We start from the raw sequence: 27,785 nt of genomic DNA, 5'->3' as shown, positions 1-27,785 counted from the left end.
TAGGTTACCCATTAAAAGGCAGATTTAAATGTTTGATTCCTTTAAAAAAAGATTCACTGGAGTGTTGTCTAAGAGAGACATATAAAATAAAAGGAAGAGAAAAAGAAACTATATATAAAGCAAATATTAACCAGAAAGACAAGTAGGATAAGAATTTTAAAAGGAAACAAAAATAAAATTTTATCCCAAAGCACCTTAAAGGAAAACTATTATTACCTAATAGTTTAAAAATACACAGTTTAAAAATACATAACAATCATGAATTCATTAACACTTAACAATAAGCTCTGAAATATTTTGAAAAATTAAAGAAAACTAGAATATATATTAACTAGAAAATATTAAAAAAAATATCAAAACTTACAAAATGATCAGGTAAAAAACTAAGCAAAGATACAGAAGATTAAAGTTTCAGATCATAGATTAAGCTGTAGATCAGAAACTGCACACAAAAAACCCAGAATATATTTTCTTTCTGAATTTATAAAAACAGTCATAAAACATTAACCGTGTATTGTAGGCCACAAAAGAAGCCTCAATAAATGCTAATGAAATCAAATATCGTGACATTTCACTTTTTTGATCTTCATTATAAAAGTATAAGTTATATTGCTTAATTACTTGAAGAAAATAAATAAAAATCTAACCATTTTTCAGCAAAGTAAAGAGAAATTTAAGAATAATCTGGTGACAGAAGGGAATAGTAGAAAGGGAGACAAACCAGACTTGGCATAAAGTCTTTTAAGATTAAACTTTAAAAAGACGAGAGTCTTAAAATGATCTTGGTTGCCGACCCTTAAACTCTGTAACAGTCAATGAGAAGAAATAAACCATCACAGAGCAAAGCTGCACCGCAGACAGGTGAATTCTTACATCACTGTCCTTGTCTATGCAAATCTTAGTTCACCATTCTGGAATAACCTATACTATTTATTCAATTCTATTTAACAAAATGTTTCAAATAATGGCTTCAATGGTTCCTCAACCATACACAATAACAGGAAAACTACATCTTTAATCAAATTGCCAACATTCGCTGGATTGTATAAAAACCTAGAGAATTGCAGAAAAAGATCTATTTCTACTTCATTTATTAAGCTAAAGCCTTTGACTGTGCGTATCACAACAAACTGTGGAAAATTATCTTAAAGAGATGGGAATACTAGACCACCTTACCTGCCTCCTGAGAAATATGTATGCAGGAGGTCAAGAAGCAATAGAACAGAATATGGAACTGTTCCAAATTGGGAAAGGAATACATTAAGGCTGTATATTGGCACTCTGCTGATTTAATTTATATGCAGAGTACATCATGAGAAATGCTGGGCTGGATGAAGCACAACTGGAATCAAGATTGCCGGGAGAAATACCAGTAACCTCAGATATGCAGATGATACCATCCTCATGGCAGAAAGCGAAGAATTAAAGAGCCTCTTGATGAAGATGAAAGAAAGAAGTAAAAAAGCTGGCTTAAAACTCAAAATACATAAAACTAAGATCATGGCATCCAGTCCCATCACTTCATGCAGGCAAACAGATGGGGAAATACTGGAAACAGTGCCAGACTTTACTTTCTTGGGCTCCAAATCACCACAGATGGTGACTGTAGTCATGAAATTAAAAGACGCTTGCTCCTTGGAAGAAAAGCTTTGACAAACCTAGACAGCATATTAAAAAGTAGAGACATTACTTTGCCAACAAAGATCAGGTCCATATAGTCAAAGCTGTGGTTTTTATCAGTAGTAATGTACAGATATGTGATCTGGACAATAAAAAAGGCTGAGCACTGAAGAACTGATGCCTTCAAACTGTGGTGCTGGAGAAGACTCAATCTTGAAAGTCCCCTGGATAGCAACGAGAGCAAAGCAATCAATCCTAAAAGAAACTGGTCCTGAATATTCATTGGAAGGACTGATGCTGAAGCTGAAGCTCCAATACTCTGGCCACCTGATGCAAAGAGACAACTCATTAGAAAAGATCCTGATGCTAGGAAAGACTGAAGGCAGGAGGAGAAGGGGATGACAGAGGATGAGATGGCTGATGGCATTACCGACTCAATGGATATGAGTTTGAGCAAACTCCAGGAGATAGTGAAGGAAAGGGAAGCCTGGCATGCTGCAGTCCATGAGGTCACAGTCAGACACGACTGAGTGACTGAACAACATCTTCAACCAGGTGGACAGAAAGACACAAGTGCTCAGGTGTCCCTTAATAACCTTTTCTCCAGTTTTCCAGCAAGCTTATTCCTTCCCTACAGTCCAAAACAAGATAGCTAGTATTCAGCTTGGTATTAAAGATACTGTCAAAAGCAGTAAAAACTCAAAGATACATAAAATGTAGGAGTAGAAGAGGGTTATTCCGTTCAAATGATATAATCACATAGAAACCTCAAAAAGTATCAATTGAAAAAACTAAAAAAGAGTTCAGCAGAGTTGCCAGAAAAGCATCAATATATAAAAATCATTAGTTTCCTTCTATACCATCAAAAGAACAAGGGAATTGAAAGTAAGATAGCATTCACAAAAGGAAGTAGAAGTGTAAACATCTTGGATTTAAATGAAGAAAATGCATGAGGACTTACAGAGAAAATTTTAAACATCATTAAAAGATATAAAAGATCCCAATAGGCAGAAAGAAATACTATGCTAATTGGTGGAATGATAACACTGTTGCGCTCATTCACCTCAAATTAGTCATTTCTGAGATGGTAGGATTTGACTTAAGATAAGGTTCTACAATATCTTATGAGCTACTGCACTCTATCTACAGATTTTAGAAGCCATTATCACTCAAGGATCAAGATCCCTCTCCCTAACTCTGACATAAAGGCTTTACTCGATTTTCTGCAGAAAAATGGCTAACCTGCTTGCTACTACTGCTCCTGTCTCTCTGAGTTTTCCCAATGAACACTGCTCTAACAAGCCTTATATGCCTATTTTACCTTGCTTGCAGGATACACACCTACATACATACATATATATAAACATATTAAATATATCAATATAAAATTTTAACATCATTAAAAAGAAACTAGGATTCATCAAAGAAAAGAAAAAGTTCTGCAGCTATCAGTACTGTCTGAAGTCTAAAGGCAAATGCTAATTTCACTTCTCAAATGGTAAACATATTTTAACGTATATTTAATATCTTTTAAAATTCCAACCTGCAATGTTTTTAAGCGTTTATTAAGAGAGAACTCATCAACTTCCAGAATAAAAACTTCTACTGCCATGTACAGCTTCTGTTGTACTTCATTTCTTTCGGCAATCAAAATATTCCCCTCAATCTGAAGGAAGGAAAAAGGCAATATCCATCATTAATATATTAGGTGTTTTTACACACTGACCTATATGAAAAGAACTGATCTCTTAAAACTAGCAAAATGTAACATTACATTCTCCAACACAGTAATATCTAAGATAAACCCCTCTCTTAGATCACCAAACTGACAAAGTTTGTTTCCCTTAATTAGAAATAAGATTTAAATCCCACAATTCTGCTCTGTTACAGTCTTTACTTTTCCAAAACAATAAAATTTTAGTTAAGAAAATTATACAAGTGTCTGTGACTAATTACATACTGCCTCCTTTCTACTCCCACCCCATGCTCAATTCCTTCATCTATTTATCTTTCAAGATTTAGTTAATCTCCAACAACAGGATAAAACCTTCAATTCCCCCAAGAAGCTATGCCTGGAAACAGATAATGAGAGATATCCAAGAACCCTATGCATTAGCTCTATTATAGCTCTTAATAAACTATATTAAAACTACCTATTTATATATTTGTCTTATACCCGAAGTAGATAGAGGGATAGGACCACATCTTAAATTTGTGTCTCTACTACTTGTAACAGAGGTACATACACTTAAAAGTCCAAACTTTAGAATATTCTTTTTTGTGTAAGCTCAACCAGACCTTTATATAACTAATTATGAAGACAAAAGAAAAGACTCTCTTTCATCAAAAGTACACATGGCGGGCTTTTCTGGTGGTTCAGTGGTAAAGAATCAGTCGGTCAATGCAGGAGACACAGATTCAGTCTGGGAAGCATGCCATGGAGCAGCTAACTAAGCCCGTGTGCCACAACTATTGACCCTGTTCTCTACAGCCCAGGAAGCACAACTACTAAAGCCCCGGTGCTCTATATAGCCTGAGCTCCGCCACAAGAGAAGCCACGCATCACAACTAGAGAGTAGCCCCCATGTGCCAGAACTGGAGAATTTGTGCAGCAATGAAGACCCAGCACAGCCAAAAATAAATACACAAATAAAAAACGTTTTTAAAAGTACACATGGCAATCAAATTAAAGAATTGTGCAAAATATATAAATGAAAATAACAATCTTAAGATGCAAATTAAATACAACAAGGGAAATAAAAAGACATCTTTATCTGAGGGACAATCATGCCTCTGTCCTTAATAACCTATAGTAATCTACTCTTCAACCTGTCAAATGAACTATAGGGCAATAAAGCCCAAAATTAAGTCCTGAAATGTTAGCAGTAGTGGAGACAAATTGCTTTAAAAAAATCATATGTGTCCTACTAGAATACCAAATCTGACAGACATAATAAGACCTTTTTCCCTCCATGTCCCGAATCACTTTCCTATTTTCAAATGACAAAAGTTAAAAAGCAGTTCTTTTTCAATTTTCATCTTACTACATGAAAATAATTGTGAAATATTTTAATGATGGCAGTATGGTTTAAATGGAAATAGACTACACTTTGCAATCAAAACATCTGGCTTCAAATTCCAGACTAACATTTAGAAGTATGTAATCTTGAGCAATTTCCTTAAACCCTGTGGGCCTCATTTTCCTGAGGAGCAAAAATGCCCATGTTTATAAAGTACCTATACATACGTGTTTCTAAAAGATTCAAAAATTATTACTTCTGTCACCTTTTGTTGTCTATCATCACAAGTGACCAGTAGAGGCCTAATGTGTAAAATAACCCAAATCTAATCCCCTAACCAAATTAAATATTCCTGGCATTTCCAAAGGCTTAGTTACCCTATTTACTTTTCTCATTCAGAGCCAGTTAAGCTGCCAACTGGCCAAACTAGGTATGACTAGGGAATAAGACTTTTAGGGTACAATCTTCAGAGGCAGAAACCACCAATACTTAAGATAGGACAACTCCAAACCCAAGTATAGAGCTCATAGGTACTATGGAAAGCTATGATTATTGTATCAGATATCTTATATGAAAAACATGGAGTTCCACTCAGCTGAGTATAATAAATAAAACTCCCACAGGAAAAAATAACCTACACTACCTACACTAATTTGTACCTACACTAATTAAGAATTCACATGAAATATTCCATTCTTCATATCCCTTCCCTACCCACATATAAAGAAAATGAAAGGAAAGCAGTCACTCAGCTGTGTCCGACTCTTTGCGACCCCATGGACTGTAGCCTATCAGGCTCCTTCGTCCATGGGGATTTTTCAGACAAAGGCACTGGAGTGGATTGCCATTTCCTTCTCCAGGGGATCTTCTCTACCCAGGGATTGAACCTGGGTCTCCCAGATTGCAGGCAGATGCTTTACCGTCTGAGCCACCAACGAGGCACCCCCATATAACCACCTTTCAACGGATGGTTAAGAGGGCATTTACCAGCAAGGCAGAGTCCTACACTGTAGCATAAAGCATGCCCTCCCACCAGAAGATCCACATTAGCAGGTGTGGGAGTCATTCCAGCTTATAAGCCTCATGCCCCGCAAAAACCATTCTCTTATAGGTACAGCTTCCAGGGTCCCTCAAGGAGTATGCCCAGTTGTTTAGTATTTGTAGTTTGGAGTTCCTCCTAATCCAGATACAATTTATCAATCAGGGATTTTATTTACCTGAACAATGTTGCCAGTAACATGACTGAAATTTCAATTTATCAAATTACCAAAGGAACAGAGAGAGGTAAATTCTCAGACAAAAGGGGAAAAGATTTTGTTAACCCTTTTCCACAATCACTACTCATTTATCTTACCTTTCTTCTAAGGCAACGAAAGAAATCAAATTACTAATATGAAGATACTCCAAAAGTTAAAGATTTCATGTAAAGTATCATTACAATATCTGCAGTCCTTCTGCTTTTTTTGAAAGATATTATCTCCTTATATTCAACAGATTAAAAATAATAATGGAGAAAAATTCTTGACGCACCACATTCTCACAAGTTTGAATCTTCTCCTGAGCCAGATTATATTCTGCCCAAATTAGCTCTAATTCATTCAAAGAAGCTGGGATAGTAAAGCAGTCTTCAGCCAACACTTGTATAGCATCTGAAAGGTCAGTTCCAAAACGAACACTGATACTGACACGTCTATTTTAAAAAAAAAAAAGCAAAAGGAAAAGATCAAGAAATGTTTAAGGTGGTGTGAGAAAAAAATTACACAAATAGTAATTGTCAAAAGTTACTATTTATAACACTGGCTATGAAGAGGTATTTTCTAAAACTATATAAAATCATAGATAACTTCGATACAAACCTTTAAATAAAAATACATTTCACTGAGAAAAAAATTAAATATTTTATATAAAAAGACAGCTTCAAAAGTGCAGAATTCAAATGATATAAAATTAGATTTGTAAATACTTCTTTAAAAATGTTATATTTAAGACAATTTTATCAAGATCAAGGCACAGAGTCCTTGAACCTTAAAAAGCAGACCAGCATTTGCATAATCTTAAAAAAAAATCCAAAAAATAAAAAAAAAAAAACAACCCCCCAACAAAGCAATCAGAGAGGCCAATTAGGAAAACCAAAGCTCACCATTGTATTTGTTTTAGCTTCCAACTAGAATTCCACCATTCTATTAGTACACTATTTCCTCAAATACAGGTCAAAATATATTGAACTGTTTTGGTCTGAAGTCTGTCTCACAGCTCTGCCAGTGTAGTCACTTTGGCTGTGCACTAAAAGTTGATTAACCTCTAGAGAGACCAGATTACTCAAAGTATTTAAAACCTATAAACCAGATGCTGACTGACAGATTTATACCAGAAAATACAGATTCCCACTGGACAAAAGATGAACATGTAGTATTAACTGAAAGCAACATCTTAGTGTTTCCAAGTACGTGAGGCAATGAATTACTGGTTTAAGTTTTATGCATAGCAAAAAAAGAGAACTAGATTGTTTTGAAAACTATTTTTTCCACACTCCAGAAAAGGGTGAAAAATTATCCCTAACCAACAATAAAGCAATTTTCTATAAAGTAAAATACCTACATAATTCACATATAGAATCTGTGACATGCTGTTTAAACTGCATGAGTCTTGCTAAACAATTTCTTTTCTTCTGACTCCATGAAGATCATTTTTCTTCTAATTTAGGAAGACTACTTTTGTCTTTCTTTATACAGAGTATAAATAAATAATTTGGATTACTGAAATCTATAGTTTCTGTATAGGACTGAAAATAACCCCAAGCAAAACAATGGGACCTAGTAATTTTCCTTGAAACTATTACTTAGAAGTTGTGTTGACTTTTTAATTCCATTCTCATATATAACTTTAGGACACTATCATCCCACATGGTGACAACAGAACACTATAAAAACTGTATAAAATTTGTCTCAGGATTAACTATCTTTAGTTTCCCTCTTTAAAATAATGAAAATACAAAGAATAAGTTTCAAAGTAAACATGAAGTGGGAGAGGACATGGATAAACCTATGGCTGATTCATGTTGATGTTTGGTAGAAACCAATGCAATAACTGAGCGCGCGCGCACATGCGCGCGTGCGTGCGTGTGTGTAGAGAGAGAGAGAACCAGGAATAAAACCATCAACAGTAGCCACCTAAAAAATTAATTTAAAAAAGAAAAACCAAAAATGAAAGGCATAGAAATTAAACAAACCACAAACTAATCAGCATTTGTTTTAAACCATCCTCAAAAATATGCTTTTACCTACCTAATTTCTTTCAATATTTCAACCTTAGCTGCCAGATTTTTCATTCTGGTACCTATATAAGTCTTCAGAGTGCTCTCCAAACGTTTAGTCAAATCCATGGTAGTTGCTTTCTCTTGCTGAAGCAAAGAACAAACATATCTTAGTCAGACTCACATAGGAAACTGTATTTCTACTTTTATTTAAATAACTTTAAGGTGTAACTAAAATTTTAAAGGATTTATGAGGGAGTGTTCCCTGAAGAATGCCACATATGAATTCAGAGGCTGGAGATTGAGTTCAACTACCAATGGTCAACGTCTTAACCAGGCCCAAGTAATGAAACCTTGACTTAAAAAGAACTCAGAATGATGAGGTCTGGGGAAGCTTCCAGACTGGTGAACAAATCCACATGCTGGAAGAGTGACAGGTCCAGAGAATCCTCCAAACAGATCTCCATCTCCACTCCCATCGTAACTTCCCTTTTGCGTCTCTTCTTTTTGTATTTGGCTGTTCCTGAATTGTATCCTTTATAATAAAACTTTCACTATACGTACAGCACTTTCATGAGTCCTGACAGTTCTTACTGAATTACTGAATTGAGAGCAAGGTGTAGGAGTGGGTCATAGAAAGTCTTAAACTGATAAGAAAGTTTTCTTTCTTAAAGTCAGAAAAAAGTGTGGGTAGCCTGGGACCTGATTTGTGGCTGGTGCCTAAATTGAGCTAAATCTTGAGGGACTTAATCCTTGTGGAGTCTGAGATAACCCTTGGCATTTAGTGTAAAAAATGAACTGTAGGCCATTCAGTTGATGTTAGAGAAATGGCAACTCGTGTTGGGGTAACATATTGGTATTAGAAAATGTTATACATTTGAAGACTACACAGTATTCTGGGGTGGGGTGGGGGGAACTGCCCTCAATCTGAGCAAACCTTGATACTTAACTATCATAAAAGGAAATACATGGAGATATAGCAGCCTGTTAAGCAACAATAGGATGCAGATGAAGCACTTCAAGAGATTTATCAAGCAAAATGCAATGTATAGGCCTAACTGGAAATCTGATTGGAAGAAACCAAACATAAAATGACATTCATGGAACAATATGGGAAATCTGAACCCTGGATATTAAATGATATTATGGGCTTCCCTGGTGGCTCAGCTGGTAAAGAATCCTCCTCCAATGCAGGAGACCTGGGTTCAATCCCTGGATTGGGATGATCCCCTTGAGAAGGAAAAGGCTACCCACTCTAGTATTCTGGTCTGGAGAATTCCATGAACTGTATAGTCTGTGGGGTCACAAAGAGTTGGACACTACTGAGTGACTTTCACTTAGTGTGAACATAACTTAGTGAACTTAGTGAAGGGATTATTACTAATTTTTAAATGTAATTGTATTATGGTTATGTCTCTTTTGAATTTCTTTTCTATTAGAGATACACAATACATTAAAGCATATACATTAAACTATTATGAATGGGATTTATTTTGAAATTACTAGGAGGCATAGATTTTTAAAAAGACTGTTTAATAACAGTAAACACTGGGTGATAGATACATAGTATTAATTACTCAATTCTCTTCTTAAAATGTTTGAAAATTTCCAGAGTTAAAAAAATTTAAAGAACATAAAAGGAAATATAAATGAGAAATTAATAATCTTTCAAACATCCAATGAAATCTAAAGATCATTAGTTTGCAGCATAAGAAAAAATTTCATCTATAAACAAGTATGAAGAAAGGAGGAAAGAATAAAGAGTGGGGAGAAGAAGGGAAGGAAAGAAAAGGAGACAGAAAAGTACAAAGACAAATAAGAGCAAATCAGAGCTTCCCTGGTGGTCAGGTGGTTAAGAATCCACCTGCCAATGCAGGGCACATGGGTTGGATCCCTGGTCCATGAGGATCCCACATGCCTCAGTGCAACTAAGACCATGCACGACAATTACTGAAGCCTGTGCACCTAGAGCCCATGCTCAGAAACAAGAGAAGTCACTGCAATGAGAAGCCTGCGTGTCGTCAGCTAGAGAGTAGCCCCGCTTCTCCCAACTACAGAAAGCCAGTGCACAGCAATGAAGATCCCAATGCAGTCAAAAATAAATAAATGAATAAATCTTTTAAAAAAAAAAGAGTAAATGAACACAATGATTTCCCAGTTGATCACTCTTTATCTTAAGCCACTGAAGCATACCATACCTTCAGCTCCTGAGCAGTCTGTTCTACTTTCAATTCTAACGCCTTGCACCTTTCAAGAAGAACCTCCTTCTCTGTTTTAAGTTTTTCATTTTCTTCAATCAGTTTCTGGTCCTGCTTAATTTTCGCCAGGCTGACATTAGACCCCAAATTAAAGTCACTGACAACCAAATTTTCCCTATTAAAAACAAATTCACTCATTTTAAAAACCAAATTGTTTTAAGTGGGACAGAAATCAAAACTTAAAATTTGGCTTTTTATACCATAATATATGTGTGTGTGTGTGTGTGTGTGTGTGTGTATTTATGCATATATAAAGTTAATTTTGGAAACTCATCTATACCTAGTTTCAACATTAGAAAGCATTTTAATGCAAGCTAGATTTTATAACTGAAGTCATACTTCAAAACAATGCCTCCTAATTCAGAGAAATCATATTCCAACTTTTTCATATCAGTATCAACTCCAGCAAAGACAGTAAAAAGCATTTCTGTATCAGTTTCTTCCAACCTCTCCTCATTACCCCCACTCCATTTGACTGTTTAGTTCCTAAAGCACTGATAAGGTCCCAACAAAAAGCTTTACTACCCATGACATGGTATCATGGGCCAGATCATGATAAAGAAGTAAAAGGATGGTTTTGTACTTAAAAAAATCAAATCTGGCTTTCTGCTTCAAGTTTATAACTAAAAATTATCTAAAAAGTGAACATTTTTTGTTATAATCAAATTCCATCACAGTAAATTTTCACAGGAAGAAAAGAGAGCCTCTCTTTTGTTAAAGAGAAAAGGCAATTCCCTAAAACTCATTAAAATATTCTCAGAGCCATAGGAAAAACCTCAAAATTTATCTGAAATTCTGTCTCTTGCCTGAATAATTTAGATTTAGGAGTAGATTTTTATGATAAATGTATTCAAAAGACGTGGAAAGAAGAGTTGGTATGTGAACTTCAAACAATTCAGGGATGATTTTTCTTTCAAAATGGCTTTTAATTAAAATATCCCTGTTAAAAAGGAATTTTTTTTTCAGTGTGTTAGAGAAGAATACTGGTTTGAGAAAAACAGAAATAATCAGTATCATCCCTCAAAATCACTGACATAGTTGAGGACTCTAAAAACATAAGCCTTGACAACTATGACAAGAACTTCTAACATAAATCAAAAATTAGGTTAAGACTAAAAATCCCACTACAATCTTACTTTGGATATGTCACATTATTTCCTGCATCATTTTCATTCTTCAAGTCAAGAGACATTCTCCCACTTAAGCGCCCCTTTGGCCGGGTGAAGGTTGATTGGCTTGATCTATGCCCCCACAAAGGAATGGGGCTTTTGAGGTTCCTGAGGACAAGCTGACCAGGATCTGATTTTTTTTCCTCACAGATATTAGTGCTGGAAGTGAGTCTGTACTTTTCTGCAAATCCTTTCTTAGCCACCTCTTCCCCAATATCTACATTGCCATACTCAGCCTGAGCAATTACTGTTCCATCTTGATAGATAGCTTTAATTCTCATTTTAATTTCCTTTTCAAAAATCAAGCTCCCCAAAAAGGTTCTGCCCTAAGAAAGATAAGAAAAAAGAAGATATTAACCAGCTATACCAACATGTTTTTCTTCACTTATTTTTTTCTATTAACATCTAGTTTTTCCAATGATCATTATTTCTTCAAATCTCTACAAAAGTGCTTTTACCTTGTTGGCTAAATACAAATATACTTCCTCATGTGTATACTATACTCCAATTACATATTTCATAAATCCTTTCCAGAAGAAGAGCTAAGACCTGTACAGGCATCTATATTTTTAAAGTGTACCAATTAAATACCCTAGAATAATCTCTTTAAATCAAGCAGATTCTGTTGACCATTTTGGTCCTAACTAAATATAAAGGTGTCCTGAGGAGTTATAGCATGTAAAAATGAAATCTGGTATCTAGGAAAAAGGGGAAAATGTAGAAGCAGCGACAGATTTTCTTTTCTTGGGTTCTAAGACACTGTGTATGGTGACTGCAGCCATGAAATTAGGAGATCCTTGCTTCTTGGAAGGAAAGCTATGACAAACCTAGACAGTGTATTAAAACGCAAAGACATCACTGTGCTGACAAAGGTCTGTATAGTCAAAGCTATGTTCTTTCTAGTAGTCATGTACAGATCTGAGAGTTGGACCATAAAGAAGGCTGGGAGCTGAAGAATTGATGTTTTTGAGTTGTGGTGCTGGAGAAGACCCTTCGGAATCTCCTGGATTGCAAGGAGATCAAACCAGTTCTAAAGGAACTAAATCCTGAATATTCACTGGAAGGACTGACGCTGAAGCTGAAGCTGCAACACTGTGGCCACCTAACGCGAACGGCCGACACACCGAAAACCCGGTGCTGGGAAAGACTGAAGGTGAGAGAAGATGGCGGCAGAGACGAGCCGGTCAGACAGCATCACGTGACTCAACAGACATGAATTTGAGCAAACTCGGAAACAGTGAACAGGGAAGCCCATCAGGTCGCAGAGTTGGACACAACTTGGTAATTGAACAACAACACAGGTCTAGGTACAGAAATGTTTCTTATAAGTAACTATAGTGCAGACAAAACTACACCCAGTGACCTAAAAGATTCTAAAAACCAATCAAATAAGAGGCAAAGAGAAGGTTTCAAATTGTATTATTCCTCCTAGCACTAATTATTTTCACATAAGTCATTTGAGCTGCTGAATATAAAATACTTATCTGATTACTCTGCAGTGTAACATTCCTTCAATAGCAGTATCAGTTACCTAAAAGCATATCATTTTTGCACAGATTTAAAAGGAGGTAGGATTCCTGTTAAGACTACCACTGAAATTATGAGGTCTTCCAGAATCAGGATGCTAACCTAAAATTTAATGGAAATGAATACAAACTGGAATCTAGATTAACAGAAATGTCACTGTCAATTACTATGTTGAACAGTGTGAGCCTCTGCCAAGAAGATAAAATCTGATTAATTTACAACTCTGCTTATTTCAAATGTGTAATATTTACGACCTCAGCTAAAGATCACTTTTATACAATAAATATTTTCTCAAAAGCAAAAGATAACAATAATTATATGCATCATTCTCTCAACCATAAGAGACTATTCTTTGAAGTTTTCTCATCAGAAGAAACTATTTACATTTATTATATAAGTGTATACACACAAACACCAGTCTTATCTGATCTAGAATGTGTACTCTAGCAAAGATGAGCACAAATATACTATTATATAATTGCTTATGAATTATTCCATAATTTCACATTTGTCACTAATTTATACAAGCTTTCATATTACAGAAAATTAATGGATTTTAACCATATTTTTTTTCAAGCACATAGTTTTCTCTCCATTAACAAAAATATTTTAAATCTGTGACTTGCCTGATCAAACTGGGTAACTTCTTGGCCAGAAGGAATCTGTAGTCCCCAAAGTCTATACTTTTTGGCAACACTAGAAAATTGCAGATCCAAAGGAATCTCTACTATATCCGATCGATTCAGAATTTCTGTATTTCCATAGTCAATATATCTCACCAGACACTGGAAAATAATAAGATAAATGCTAATACAGAACTTAAGTATCTAAAAAAAAAAAATCACATATTTGCTGCTTTTTGTTAATTACCTGTAAATCATGATAGGATTTTACCTGAAATTGTCTAAATGCATTCAGAAACAAGAGCTTCAGCAATATCCTCAAAATACTAGTACTAGTTCAGCTAGTACCAAACAGTACTATTTCCAACAGTACCATTTCTCATTTTGATTTTTTTAAACAATGGTATTTAAATAAACTCAAGTTGGAAACAATAAAATCTGAAAAGAAAGGCAAAGTTTTATGAAACTTTCTTTGATAAACTTAACTCCAGCTATTAGACCTTGGAAATGAATCAAATTCACCCTTTCCTCCAGCTCTATATCTATAAAAGGTAAAAAAGATAAATAGTTTATCACAAAGTCAAAAGCTATTTTGCCCTTAATTTAAAAAGTTAAAGCCAAACCAAGAGCAAACACAAAATATCATTTCCAGTTGTCAAACTGTGGGGAATAGGTCTATTTTACTAAGATAAATCATTACCTATGACAAGAATAAATCATGAGATTTTAAAAAATGTATTTGGAACATTACTCAAAGCATTTCATCTTACTTTATTGCACCAAGAACAATATTTACAAAATATTATATATTATAAAATATTTTTAAGTCCAGGAAAGCAGACATTTAAAAAAAATAGTAAAAGAAACCCTATAGAGATGTTTTTACACAGCCTGAGATGCCCAATTGCCACCAAACAACTATTTAGAATCCTATCTCCACAAATTCCCTTAAAAATATTCTGGAATTTCACAATGTAAAAGACAAAATAGTTAATGCAAAGAAAATTCATCACATTTAACCCAGGCACAAGAGAGAGGCAAGCAAGTCTTCACTATTAACAACATGCACGTCTACTAAGTAAAATAAAAACATAATTTCAAATCAAATGTTCTTCTTATACTCAATCTTAATAGAATAAACTTTAACTTACTCAGCAAGACTCAAACGTAATTATTAAGAACTAAAATACAAAGAACCAACTGGTCACCAAAAATAATCCACAAATTAGGTAAGGTAATCTATTCTTTGATAATCTGGGGTGATTATATGACAACTTAAAATCAGAAGAATATTTCTGAATCTAACTTTGACTTTTGTAAGCACTTCATTTTTTTTGTGCTCTGGGGGGAGATGTATGTTTTAATCAACTTACATGTTATTCAACCATATTTTTTAATTAATTAATTTATTTTAATTGGAGGGTAATTACAATACTGTAGTGGTATTCAACCATATTTTATACTACTATGAATAAGCAATGAAAGGCTAAATAAGCACCAAATTTTGGAATGAAAATAAATATTGCTCATGGCAAAAAAAAGTTGAACACTCATTCTTGCCTTTTCATCGTTGATGACTTTCAGTACTTGGCATCTGTACCAACATTTATCTTCAGAAAATAATCCACCATAAATCTACAGACAGAAAAAGAAAACAAAATTATCTGGCACTTTAATGAATAGTAATGCTAAGAAGATCAGCTCATTTACTAAGCACTTTATGTATAATAACTTATTTTATTCTCACAACCCTATGAGGCAGGTACTTTGTTTTCACCATTGTATGCCCCAAATCACAAGTTAGTAAGCAGCAGAACCAGTTCAAACTCAGGCAATTAACTTTAGAGTCCATCATATTATTCTGCCGCTCCAAAAAAGAAAAAAGAGAAGACAAAAAGCATAAACACTGAAAACTCAAAAAAAAAAAAAAAAAAGCACAGACGTCAAAAACTTAAAATCATGCTGTTTTGATGTCTGAAGACATTAATTGCTCTTAAAACACAAACATGCCAAGGTACGTGCCACCTAACTGTAATTCTCGACCATTATAAGATCCCTATGTTCAACCGGCCAAAAAAGATTCTCACATTTTTTACTTCATATAGAAGGACGTTGATATTATTTAAAAGTAAATAAATGATATTAGATAATATCCTTAATACTGAATCTTCATTTATTTTAAATTTATATCTTAATTTAATTATGTTTAATAAATGAACAAAGAAAAATTTACCTACTTTAAGTCAGTGTCTCAACCGCAGCACTATTGACATTTGAGACAGGATAATTCTTTGGTGATGCCAGTGATACCACCAACTCAACGGACATGAGTTTGAGTAAACTCCAAGAGTTAGCGATGGACAGGGAGGCCTGGCGTGCAGCAGTCCACACGACTGACTGACTGACCTGAACTGAATTCTTTGTCGGGGGGGGGGGGGGGGGGGGGGGGGCGGAGGGAGAGGTCTTCTCTCCTATACATTGCAAAATGTTTAGCATTATACATGTTTAGCATTCCCCACCCCTCCGCCCCCTGCCTCTACCTATAAGATGCCAATAGCCTTCCTTCCAGTTGTGACAAACAAAATTATTTCCAAATGCTGACAGTGTCCCCTGAGGGTGGAAATGGGAGATACAAAGTCATCCCAAGTTGATAATTACTTTAAATCATACATTCTTAATGGGAGAATGGGAGAAATAATATCCCTAAGGGAGTGAATATTGGTTTCTGGAGTGTGGAGAAATCTTAGATATTACAGTGGTTTGTAGCCCTCCCAAGTTCAACCCTACCTGACAAGATAAATAGACATGCAGTGTGTGTTAAAATGTCTTGCAGAGAGGAGACCCACTGGCAGGAAAAGTACCTTAGAAGGGCAAAATGAAAAAAAGGATTACTTTGTATTCTAAAATAAGGATCTACCACAATCCATTAATTATTCCAGTATACGTAACAGTTAAGAAAGTGGGCTCTGTAAGTTTAAATATTTGATCCACCATTAACTAGCTGGTAACTTTCATAAAGTTATTCTAGCTGTGTCTCAATTTCCAAAAAAAGAAAAAACAAGTATCTGCCTCACAGGGCTGCTGTGAGGATTAAATAATTTGGTACAAATGAGTGAGGATTAAATGAGTTAGTAGCAAAGTGCTTAGAACACTGTCTCTGTCTCACGGAGGGTAAGACTCAAATGCTAGCTATCATTATCATGACTACTACTACTGTATGTATGAAATGATATTTAGCTAATCTCCATTTTTGCCTATTACAAATAATGCTATACTGAATATCTTTGTACAAACATCTTTGTGTACTTCCTGTACTTAAATGTCCAATGGGTAAATTTTTGGTAGAGAAGTTGATGCGTCCATGATTACAGGCATTTCCTGTTTTGGAAAAGATGATTAACACTCATATATAGCCATCTGATTTAAAACAAAGATTCCAATACAATTCAACAAAGAAAGGATCATCATTTCAAAAAACGGGGCTGATATAATTGAATATTCATATGGAAAAAGATCAAGTGTGATCTCTACTTGAAATCAGGGGCTTCCCTGATAGCTCAGTTGGTGAAGAATTCGCCTGCAATGCAGGTGACCCTGGTTCAATTCCTGGGTCAGGAAGATCCGCTGAAGAAGGGATAGGCTACCCACTCCAGTATTCTTGGGCTTCCCTTGTGGCTCAGCTGGTAAAGAATTCGCCTGCAATGTGGGAGACTTGGATTCAATCCCTGGGGTGGGAAGATCCCCTGGAGAAGGGAACGACTACCCACTCCAGTATTCTGGCCTGGAGAATTCCATAGACTATAGTCCATGGGGTCACAGAGAGTGGGACATGACTGAGCTACTTTTACTTTTTACTTCAAATCACAACCAAAAATTTATTGTAGATAAACACCATAGGCCTAAAAGCAAAAACTTCTGGGAAAAAACAAAATTGGAGAATATAGTCAAGGCCTTGGGGTAAGTAAAGATATCTTATGTTGGAAACAGAAAGCAGAAGCCAGAAAAGAAAAATTAAACAGATTTCAAATGCTATTAACAAAGTGAGTAGGGAAGCCATGGACTAAGACATTGGCAATACGTGTAAGACAAAGGGTTCATTTCCAGAACCTATAAAGAACACAAGCAGTTGCCCTTGGCATCCACAGGGGACTGTTTCCAGGACCCCCCCTCAGACACTGAAGTCCCTTATATAAAAATATCAGAATATGTTTACATAACTTTCACACATCCTCCCATACAATTTAAAACATTTCTAGATTACCTGTAACACTTAACACAACGAAAATGCTATGCAAATAGTCACCAGTATGTGGCAAATTCAAGTTCTGCTCATTGGAATTTCCTGAAAAATTTTTGGAGTGTTTCTAACCTGCAGTTGGGTGAATTCATGAACCTGGAATTCATAGATAATGGAGGCCCAACTGTATAGAACTTCCTATAAATCAATCAAGACAAATAACCTTGAAAACTGGAAAAAGATCTAAATAGGTACTTCACAAAAGATATCCAAATGGCTAATAAAATTTGTAAAACTTGAACAGCACGCTTAAGCTCAGATTCCTAAGGTAAATAAAAGCAAAATCACAAAATAACATTACACACCCACCAGAAATGGCTACTATTAAAAAGACTGACAATGTAAAGGGTTGGTGAGGACATAGAAGAACTGGAACTCTCAAACTTTGCTGCTAAGGATGCAAAGTGGTTCAATGCTCTGTCAAACTGACTGGCTGGTACCTACTAAAGTGAAAGACACCTACTCTGTGACTTGGCAATTTCACTCTTAGGTATATACACAAAATAAATTAGTTAAAACATCCATCAGAAGTCTTGTATAAGGAGTTCACAGCAGTTTCATTCACAGTAGCCAAAAACTATAAACAATCCAAATGCCCAGCAAAGGAGAAGAGATTAATTTTGGTGTATTTTATACATCTGGGCTTCCCTGGTAGCTCAGATGGTAAAGAATCTGCCTGCAATACAAGAGACCCAGCTTTGATCCCTGGGTCAGGAGGATCCCCTGGAGAAGAAAATCCCAACCCATTCCAGTATTCTTGCCTGGAGAATCCCATGGACAGAAAAGCCTGGCAGACTACAGTTCATAGGGTCTCATAGAGTTGGACAAGACTGAGCAACTAGTATTTTCACTTTCATACACTGAAATACTGCATAGGTTGTAAAAGAACAAACATACAATAATATGGATAAATCTCAGAAATTATGTGGAACAAAAGAAGCCATGCATACACAAAAGAGTATATATATTGTGTAATTTAAGAATAGGCAAAGGAACCTATGGGGACAGAAGTCAGAATGATGGTTACCTCTGTTAGAGGACTACTGACTAAGAACCGACTGAGACGGCCTGAGTGAACTTTCTAAGCCGACAGAACTGAATCTCCATCTGGGTGGTGATCATAAAGATGCATACATGTGAAAAACTCATCAAGCTGTGTGCTTAAAAGACACATGCTGCACTGTAAATTATGTCAATTTAAAAATACATGCACATATATATATTGTCAAACTGTTCTCCATAAACATATCTCTTATAAATTTTTGTGAATCAGGGTCAAGAACAAGGATTCTATTATGTTCACCACCATTCTATTCTTTCACCACTGTGTTAAGCAGCAGTGTTTAACACAGTGTCTGGTAGATAGCAAATAGTTCATAAGTATTTTTGAAAAAATAAATTTATAATGACTGTAGCCTATACAAATTCTAAAAACATGCCTCTTTCTTCAAATATAACAAAAATTCCAAAATCTATAAAATCTAAGATCAGGAAAGCTAATAGGAAAGATGGAATAATTGTATCCAAGAATATGGCTCACCTTCTTTGGATCAAGATTCCCAAAAACTGAATTGGCAAGGGGACAGACTTCAGACAGTGAACAACCAATCTTCATAATATCCTTATTTCTACTGATACTCTAGAAGGAAGGACAGACACAAATTCAGTAAAATATTATTAATACTTGCAATGTTATGCCAACAAGGCTTCCACTATGCATGATACTTAAAAGATTTTGGGGCATTAGAAATTAAATAAATTCTCACATCATTACTTTTCCTCATTCAAATGAGTTCTTTACTAGAAATGGAACTAGGCTATAGAAAATTTTTACCTCCCAAAGAGTTCAAATTACATGGAATTCAAAATTAGATACTAAATATTATTAATATCATATGAAGAGATAACTTTGTCTCTGGATTTTACTTTAGATGAAATCCTAATTGCTCAAAATAAGTACCATATTTTAGTCAAGTAACATGGGTCTTCTCACATATTTGTTGTTGTGTAAAGGAAAAAGATGTAAAACTGATTTCAAAATGTATAGGTTCCTCTACATAAACACTGTTATCCACTTAGTAAATTTATTTCTCACAGGTGCATGGGTTAACAATTTTGAAACTACTTTAGATGTATACGAGGATTGAACAAATAAGTAAATATATTGTATATAATGAAAGCGGGCAGAAAGAAATAGGGAAGCCAGGCTAGAATGAACCTGCAATGTTAGATTACAATTGCAACATATCAGTAAGAATTCATGTATATATACACACATATGTATACAAGCACACATGTTTATGTGTGAATATATGTACATATGAAAGAAATACACACAGATAAATATAGATATGCACGTGTGTTAGTTATATATATTTGTATTTTTGTATTATATTGATAAGTGTATTTCCTAGCTCTGTCTGCTAAGAGGAACTAGAAGCAATAATACTCAAGTAGTGATAAGCACACCTAGTACCCAGATCTTGATTTCTAAACACCATTCTCTGATAAAAGGAACAAGATTTCTTTGGAGCATGGGTGATTCCAGGGCTAGGACAGGGAAATAAATGATGATCCTGGAATATCTGATGATGCCAAAAAGTAAAGAAATACTCAAAAAAAGAATGGGTGTAGCTTAAATGATACAGTAGTCAATGTGAACAATCTCCTAATGGCCTAAGTTGGAACACTGTAAACAACAAAATAAATGACAGTACTAGATTATAACCCACAGGTTTATATCACTATAAATAATTGACTAAACAAATAAAAGGTGGTGAGGAAACAACTCTTCCTTAATGAGTAATTCCCATTAATAAATGCAGAAGGAATGAGGAAAATAGAAAATCATCATCAAAGACCATAGTCATAAATAAAATATCTGTGGGTAAAAGTTTTAAGAAAAACAAGATTCAGTTCAGTTCAGTTCAGTTACTCAGTCGTGTCCGACTCTTTGCGACCCCATGAATCGCAGCACACCAGGCCTCCCTGTCCATCACCAACTCCCGGAGTTTACCCAAACTCATGCCCATCGAGTTGGTGATGCCATTCAGCCATCTCATCCTCTGTCATCCCCTTCTCCTTCTGCCCCCAATCCCTCCCAGCATCAGGGTCTTTTCCAATGAGTCAACTCTTTGCATGAGGTCGCCAAAGTATTGGAGTTTGAGCTTCAGCATCGTCTCAATGTATCTTCTTCTAAAACACTCATTACTTACAAAAGGAAAAACAGTAACTTAACAATTAAGAATCATAGCAGTTATCCCCTTAACCAAGTGGATCAAGGTTAATATCACCAATAAAGAAATCTCTCAATATTAGAAGTCCTCAATATGACGTAATTCTAGTACATCACACTGTAGTATGCACTGTAGTGCTACCGGCCCTTCTGTATACTACTGCCAATGTTTTTATGAGAAACCATAAACAAATACAAACTGAGGGATCCTCTATAAAATAACTAACCAGTGCTCATTAAAAACGTCAAAATCATGAAAGAAAAAGTATAAAAGAACTACCAAATGTTGGATGAGACTAAGGATATATGACAACTAAATAAAATGTGAGATCTTGAAGCAGATCCTGGAATAGAAACAAAAAGAAAATAAGAAAAAAACTGGTGGAATTTGAATTAGGGCTGCACTTAAGAGCTACTAGTACTGTACCAGTGTCAATTTCCTAATTTCCTGACTGTGACCACTGTACTATGGTTATGTAAAATGTTAGAAACAAGGAAAGCTAAGTGAAGGGTATAATATTGAAAATAATTTTACAACTTTACTGTAAGTATAAAGTTATTTCAAAGTAAACCGTCAAATACATATATTCTTTAAAAATATGTCAATAACACAGTCAAAAAGGCTAGAAAGAATATGATTATCTTCGATAAATGAAAACAAACTCTGAGTTTCTACACACAGTAAAAATGTGACGTGAATTCAAACTGACCCCAAAACACACTGGAATCAATCTTTAATAATCCCCAGGAATGAGCTCTTTAAAGTTCAGAATACACCAAAACATTTTACATAATTAGATTTTGTAGGTATATGGGCTAGCATAAACGGAAGCTCTTTTTTCAAATGTCAAATACTTAAGATTCCTCCAACTGCTACTGAGCAAACTAGGCCTACTGAAATTTCCGAAGTGTTCTCAAGTAAGTGGCTTAAATGGCAGAAAATCCAAAGTGGTAGAAAAACAGAGAATACATGTGAGCAGATCTTCATCTTGACCTGCCTCCATTATATTTCTAAATCTCTATTCACTCTTCATCTACAGCCTATCAAAACCCTAATCAAATGTTATAAATAGCTTTTTTCCTGCTATATTCTTTCTGTAGAATTATTGTTTTATCGTTGCCTTTTCTGTTACACAGGCTGTACATATCAGGTGTTAAAAAGTACAAAACATCTTACAACTGAGCAGGGGAGGAAATTACACTGAAAATTAGCATCATGCAGCATTTTTCAGAAAAAAAAAAAAAAAAAAAAAAGGTGACTGAAGTGGGTTTTCAGAAAAAAAAGTGACTATTAAATTACATCTAATATTTGATACTATGAGATCCAATACAATTATACAAAATATGTTAACATCAAATAATAAAACCAAAATTAAGAGAGCAAAAAAGTCTTTTTCATAGGAAAATAACTCTTGAAGCAAGCATGTAACTGACCATTCTTTTTAAAGAAAATCCACTGCATGCAAAATTATCAACCTTCAGAAAAATCACACATACTAACTCTATTCTCACAAAGTATACCACATGCACACTTGGAAAACACAAAATTAAAACAACTGTAAGCAACAGGGTGAGCTTCATGTTTATAAGAATATGAAAAGTCCTTTCATGCTTAGCACTGCTATATAAAGAAATGTCTTTTGAAGTGAAATTCATGAAGTGTCCCCCTGTTGGGACCACACTTTACAAAAATACTGTGTTCTTGAAATGACCTGGGCTTCCCAGGTGGCACTAAATGTAAGAAACCTGCCTGCCAATGCAGGAGACATAGATGTGGCTTCAATCCCTGGGTCGGGAAGATCCCCGGGAGAAGGAAACGGCAACTCACTGAAGTATTCTTGCCTTGAGAATGCCACGGACAGAGGAGCCTTGTGGGTTATAGCCCATGGGGTCGTAAAAGAGCAGGGCAGGACTGAAGCTATTTAGCATGCATGTGTTCTTGAAATGAGATTACAGACTAAGAGCATCTTAGCAATGTCATCTTGAATTTTTTTAATTTTTAGAATTTTATCAAAACATATCAAAATTTCATCAAACATCAAAAGATGTCCCTTAGATGTATAGGATTCATTTAAAAAATTTTTTTCCTAGAAACAACATACAAAGGAGAAGCACAGTTATTCCCAACCATCCTTCTGGAAGATGTTTCCCAAGTTTGAGAAGGGTCTTCTCTTCTTACTGACTGTTTTTGGCCTTAGCATGTGTTAAGGTACAAGATTTCAGGTTAGTTGACTGAGGAAATCTATTACAACTGTCAAAGGGGCACACAAAGGGCCTGTCTCCAATATGGATTCACACATGTGTGCACAAACAATTTGTTTCTTGAAAAAAAAATCATCTGATTCATATGGACACTCTAGTAGTTTTAGTTCTTAATCTTTTCACTCAATTAAGACATGCTTTCTCTCTTTTTTAAATGTGTTTAAATTTCTACAGGGGCCTCAACTCATGGTTGAAATCAGAGATTCGAAAATTATGAGTTCTGCTGTTTTGGTAAATAAAATTTTATTTACTGATATACCTATTTAGTTATATATTGTCTATGGCTGCCTTTGCACTACATGGCAGCTTTTGTAGAGCTGAACAGTTGCAAAAGAGCCATAAGCCTTAAAATACTTACTATCTAACATATACAGAAAAAGTTTGCTGACATCTGGTTTAAATCATAATTTCCAATTCAGGCTACAAATTCACATACATGTCAATAAAAATCAAAGTCTAGAGCTGCATTGACCAATACAATAGCAAATTCTTACTTGAAATGTGGCTCATCTGATTTAAGTTGTACTGTAAGTCTAACATATACACTGGGTTTTGAAAATTTACTATGAAAAAAGGAAAATAAAATATCTTGCTAACATACTTGTGTTCATTACATTTTAAAAAGATATTTAGGATGTTCTGAGTTACATAAAATGTTTTCATCAAAATTGATCTTGCCTGTTTCTTTTTCATTTTGAATGTGTCTTTTAAATTTAAATTACTTATATGGCTCAAATTATATTTCTACCAGACAGTACTGGTCTAGAAAATCTTAATTGAGATAGTAAATGTTGTTCCTATTTAATAAGCTTAAAAATATCATTTATCATCCAACACTGGACACTGCTGAGAGGGACGCAGGTGCTATTAATGCAGACACAATGGGGAAATGGGCAAAGAACCAGAACATGTGGACACCCTTTAGAAAATGTGTCCATAAGCCAAGATACAAATTTGTTGAACATTTTCTATGGATATCACACTTCTAAAATATGTTTTCTAAATAATTTAAGAAGTCTGAGTTAATCATATTTCTTCTTTAACCTTTCTTTTTCATAAATCCTGTTTCCCATATTGCCAATTCACTCTACCCACACAAAAAGGAGTTCTCAGGTTGCAGAAGTACACAGAAATGTTATTCCCTTCCCTCTCATATCACACAGCTCATAAAATTAAAAGTTATTGAGTAACTGTACATTAGAGAGATTCACCTTCTTAAATTCTGGAACATAAGCACTTTGGTGCTTCGCTTTCTATTTAAAATTGAGTAAACTTATTTGCCTTGAAGACTGCCAATATAAAATTATAAATGTTCTGTTAGTACTTTCAATTATATGATGAAAAAGATATTGTACCTCAAAAAAAAAAAAGATATTGTGCCTCAAATTCAAAATTAAACCAACAGAAAAAAGATAGAAAACAATATCACTTAAGAAATTTAACAGTATCGCTTGCTCCTTGGAAGAAAAGCTATGACCAAACTAGACAGCATAGTAAAAAACAGAGCCATTACTTTGCCAACAAAGGTTCATATAGTCAAGGTGATGGTTTTTCTAGTAGTCATGTATGGATGTGGGAGTTGGACTATAAAGAAAGCAGAGTGCGAAGAATTGAAGCTTTTGAACTGCAGTGTTGGAGAAGACTCTTGAGACGGCAAGATCAAACCAGTCAATCCTAAAGGAAATCAGTCCTGAATACTCATTGGAAGGACTGATGTTGAAGCTGAAACTCCAATACTTTGGCCACCAGATACGAAGAACTGACTCATTTGAAAAGACCCTGATGCTGGGAAAGACTGAAGGCAGGAGGAGAAGGGGACGACAGAGGATGAGATGGTTGGATGGCATCACCGACTAGACGGACATGAGTTTGAGTAAGCTCCAGGAGTTGGTGATGGACGGGGAAGCCTGGCGTGCTGCAGTTCATGGGGTCTCAAAGAGTCTGACATGACTGAGCCACTGAATGGAACTGAATCACTTAAGAAACAATTGCATCCAACACCTCTAGATGGAGCTGTAACTTCACAAATACAAGTTTCTCAGCATCTTCAGTAATTTATGCAGTCTAGATTGCTGATGCTAAATTAAGTGTAACTTTAAAACCTCACACTCATAATTCTGATATTAAGTTCAATTTTTAGCCATTTGTCTTCTAATAATGCCCTGTGTTAAATAATGTTCAATAAAAATTAAGCATGAAAAATAACAATGACATATATATATTACAGGGTTTCTATTTTCATTTTTGTTGGGGAGGATCTGGGTTAGTGGAGGAAGAGGTGGGAGAGGAAGTAAATCAGGCTACTGTTTTACCTGGGCCCAAAATGTTACTGCATCTTCCACATGACTTCCAACCACATCTTCAACTAAAATCAAATTACAATGCAAAGAAAATTAGAAATTAATCAACATCATCTAACTCTTACATACAAAAATAATTTTTAGTGTCAGTACCTTTACTGCAATGTTTATCTTCCTCCATTTGGACAATTCCTGAAAAACTAAAACAATTCAATACTTTGAATTAGGTTCTATTAATCAGGCCATTAACAGTGAATTAAAGACAAAACTATATAACGTTCAAATTCCTCTGTTTATGTTTTGTCCCAAATAAAGCTATCAAAATCCAAACTCTATATTAAAAACAACCTCAAAGATATTTTCTGCAATATTTATTTTGTTTTGAGTATATCTTGCAATTTCATCAGATGCAATTTCTATCTTTGAAATTATGTCTTTAATCAAACTTTTACAAATTTACACTGAATAGTATAATTGATGCACACTCTTTTCAGTTACATAAATATTTCAGTACAAAGTACATATTCTTTAAAATAATTGATGCCTTCCCTAAACAAGAGTAGTGGCTTCCCTGATAGCTCAGCAGGTAAAGAATCCACCTGCACTGCGGGAGTCACAGGAGAGGTGGGCTCAATCCCTGAGCTGGGAAGATCCCCTGTAGGAGAAGTGGAAACCCACTCCAGTATTCTTGCCTGAAAAAGTCCCATAAACAGAGGAGTCTAATAGGCTACTGCCCAAAGTGCTGCAAAGAGTCTAATACAACAGGGCAACTGAACACACATGCAGTAAACAAGAGTAGCACTCCCACAACCTAAACAAAAAGAAACACTACAAACATATATATATATAACACAAATGATTCAGACTAGGATTTAATTTTTAAATAAGGATATCCATGTTATGGTTTCTGCTTTTGAAGATACCTTGCACTTAAAAATTGCAAAATGAATCAAATTATGCCCATAACTCCAAAAATAATTTTCATTACATAATTTGCTTTCCCAAATGCAAGATATTTCAAGATGTCTACTAGTCCTAATTTTGCCCTTAAAACACTAGAATATGGTACTTTATATGCATAAATGTTAGGTTTTTTAAGGGAATTGAAAATAGATCTTTTAAAGAATTTTAAGAGTTAATTAAGAACATCACTACACCAAATCACCAAATCCTCCCCCAACCACAGGAAAAGTTGTTAATCTTGTGTCACACTAGGGGAAAGGTCATAAAAAATTTTAAACTTTTATGATTTTTGTTACTTCACATTTTTTCACATACACTAAGGAGGATCAACCCATCTTTAAAACAAGGATTCTTGCTCATATACTACTCAAAAGTAAATTTTAAATTGAGCAAAAAGTTGTAAAAACAAGTTAGAATCTGTCCAGAGAAACTTATTTCGCTGGAAGACACTGGCTTAAACTTAATTTAAAAGATGGGGGCTTCCCTGGTAGCTCAGCTGGTAAAGAATCCGCCTGCAATGCAGGAGATCCCAGTTTGATTCCTGGGTTGCGAAGATCCCCTGGAGAAGGGACCGGCTACCCACTCCAGTATTCTTGCCTCGAGAATCGCGAGAGTCAGACACGACTGAATGATTTTCATTTTACTTTTTTCTTTCTAAAATGAAAATCTTTACTTTGGAAATGGCACCACACGATGTAAAAAGTTTTTAAATCATATTTTTAAAACGGGTCAAAGAGACTTTTTGGCAATGGTTAACACGAGAGTGGGGAAGGAAATGGCAAGCCACTCCAGTCTTCTTGCCGGGAGAATCCCATGAGCAGCGAAGTCTGGAGGGGGCTACAGTTCACCGGGAAGTCAGACATGACTGAGAGGCTTTGACACACTCACAAGAAGGGTGTGGTGCTGCACCCATTTTCTGCACTTCCAGTTCACATCGAGAATTCGAAGTGAGCCCAGGTCACTCCTCAACGCCTGTCTTAGCAGGTATTTCGAAGTTTAAAAGGGCACAGAATTTGCTGGGAGAGAGAATTCCACCCGACAACTGGTCTGCAGGTCTCCGCCTTCACCCGGAGCAGCAGGCCCAGGTATCTGCAGGCCAGCTTCGCCTTCTGGCAGCACCCTTGTCAACTGGGGTGACTGTCACCCTCAGATGCAAGCGGGCAGCTTGGAAACCAAGAAGGCCAGGAAACGGCCACGCCCATACTTGTGGACCTAAAAGACAACCCAGTGTGAAAATATAGTGCTACCACCACCGAAC

At 35.3% G+C, this 27,785-nt stretch overlaps 1 protein-coding gene across 4 annotated transcripts in view; it reads right to left on the bottom strand.

The window, feature by feature from the left end:
• STK31 (serine/threonine kinase 31) overlaps window positions 1-27,785 on the bottom strand; it is a 101,349-nt gene that overhangs the window by 73,306 nt on the left and 258 nt on the right. For all 4 annotated transcript variants that reach the window (XR_011487683.1, XM_070467505.1, XM_070467495.1 and 1 more), the window contains exons 2-11: window positions 25,718-25,764; window positions 25,577-25,629; window positions 19,308-19,406; window positions 15,031-15,105; window positions 13,474-13,632; window positions 11,288-11,646; window positions 10,092-10,266; window positions 7,925-8,040; window positions 6,171-6,330; window positions 3,164-3,286 (exon numbers count right to left, since the gene is read on the bottom strand). Coding sequence is in view for 3 of the 4 variants with exons in the window: in XM_070467505.1 (XP_070323606.1) it covers window positions 3,164-3,286; window positions 6,171-6,330; window positions 7,925-8,040; window positions 10,092-10,266; window positions 11,288-11,646; window positions 13,474-13,632; window positions 15,031-15,105; window positions 19,308-19,406; window positions 25,577-25,629; window positions 25,718-25,764 (1,366 nt within the window). In the remaining variant the exon portion in view is untranslated. The remainder of the gene's footprint in view (window positions 1-3,163; window positions 3,287-6,170; window positions 6,331-7,924; window positions 8,041-10,091; window positions 10,267-11,287; window positions 11,647-13,473; window positions 13,633-15,030; window positions 15,106-19,307; window positions 19,407-25,576; window positions 25,630-25,717; window positions 25,765-27,785) is intronic.

Source organism: Odocoileus virginianus, chromosome 1, assembly GCF_023699985.2.
Source record: "Odocoileus virginianus isolate 20LAN1187 ecotype Illinois chromosome 1, Ovbor_1.2, whole genome shotgun sequence".
Taxonomy (NCBI): domain Eukaryota; kingdom Metazoa; phylum Chordata; class Mammalia; order Artiodactyla; family Cervidae; genus Odocoileus; species Odocoileus virginianus.
The sequence above is the reverse complement of the archived record's forward strand: the minus strand, read 5'-3'. Positions and strand labels throughout refer to the sequence as shown.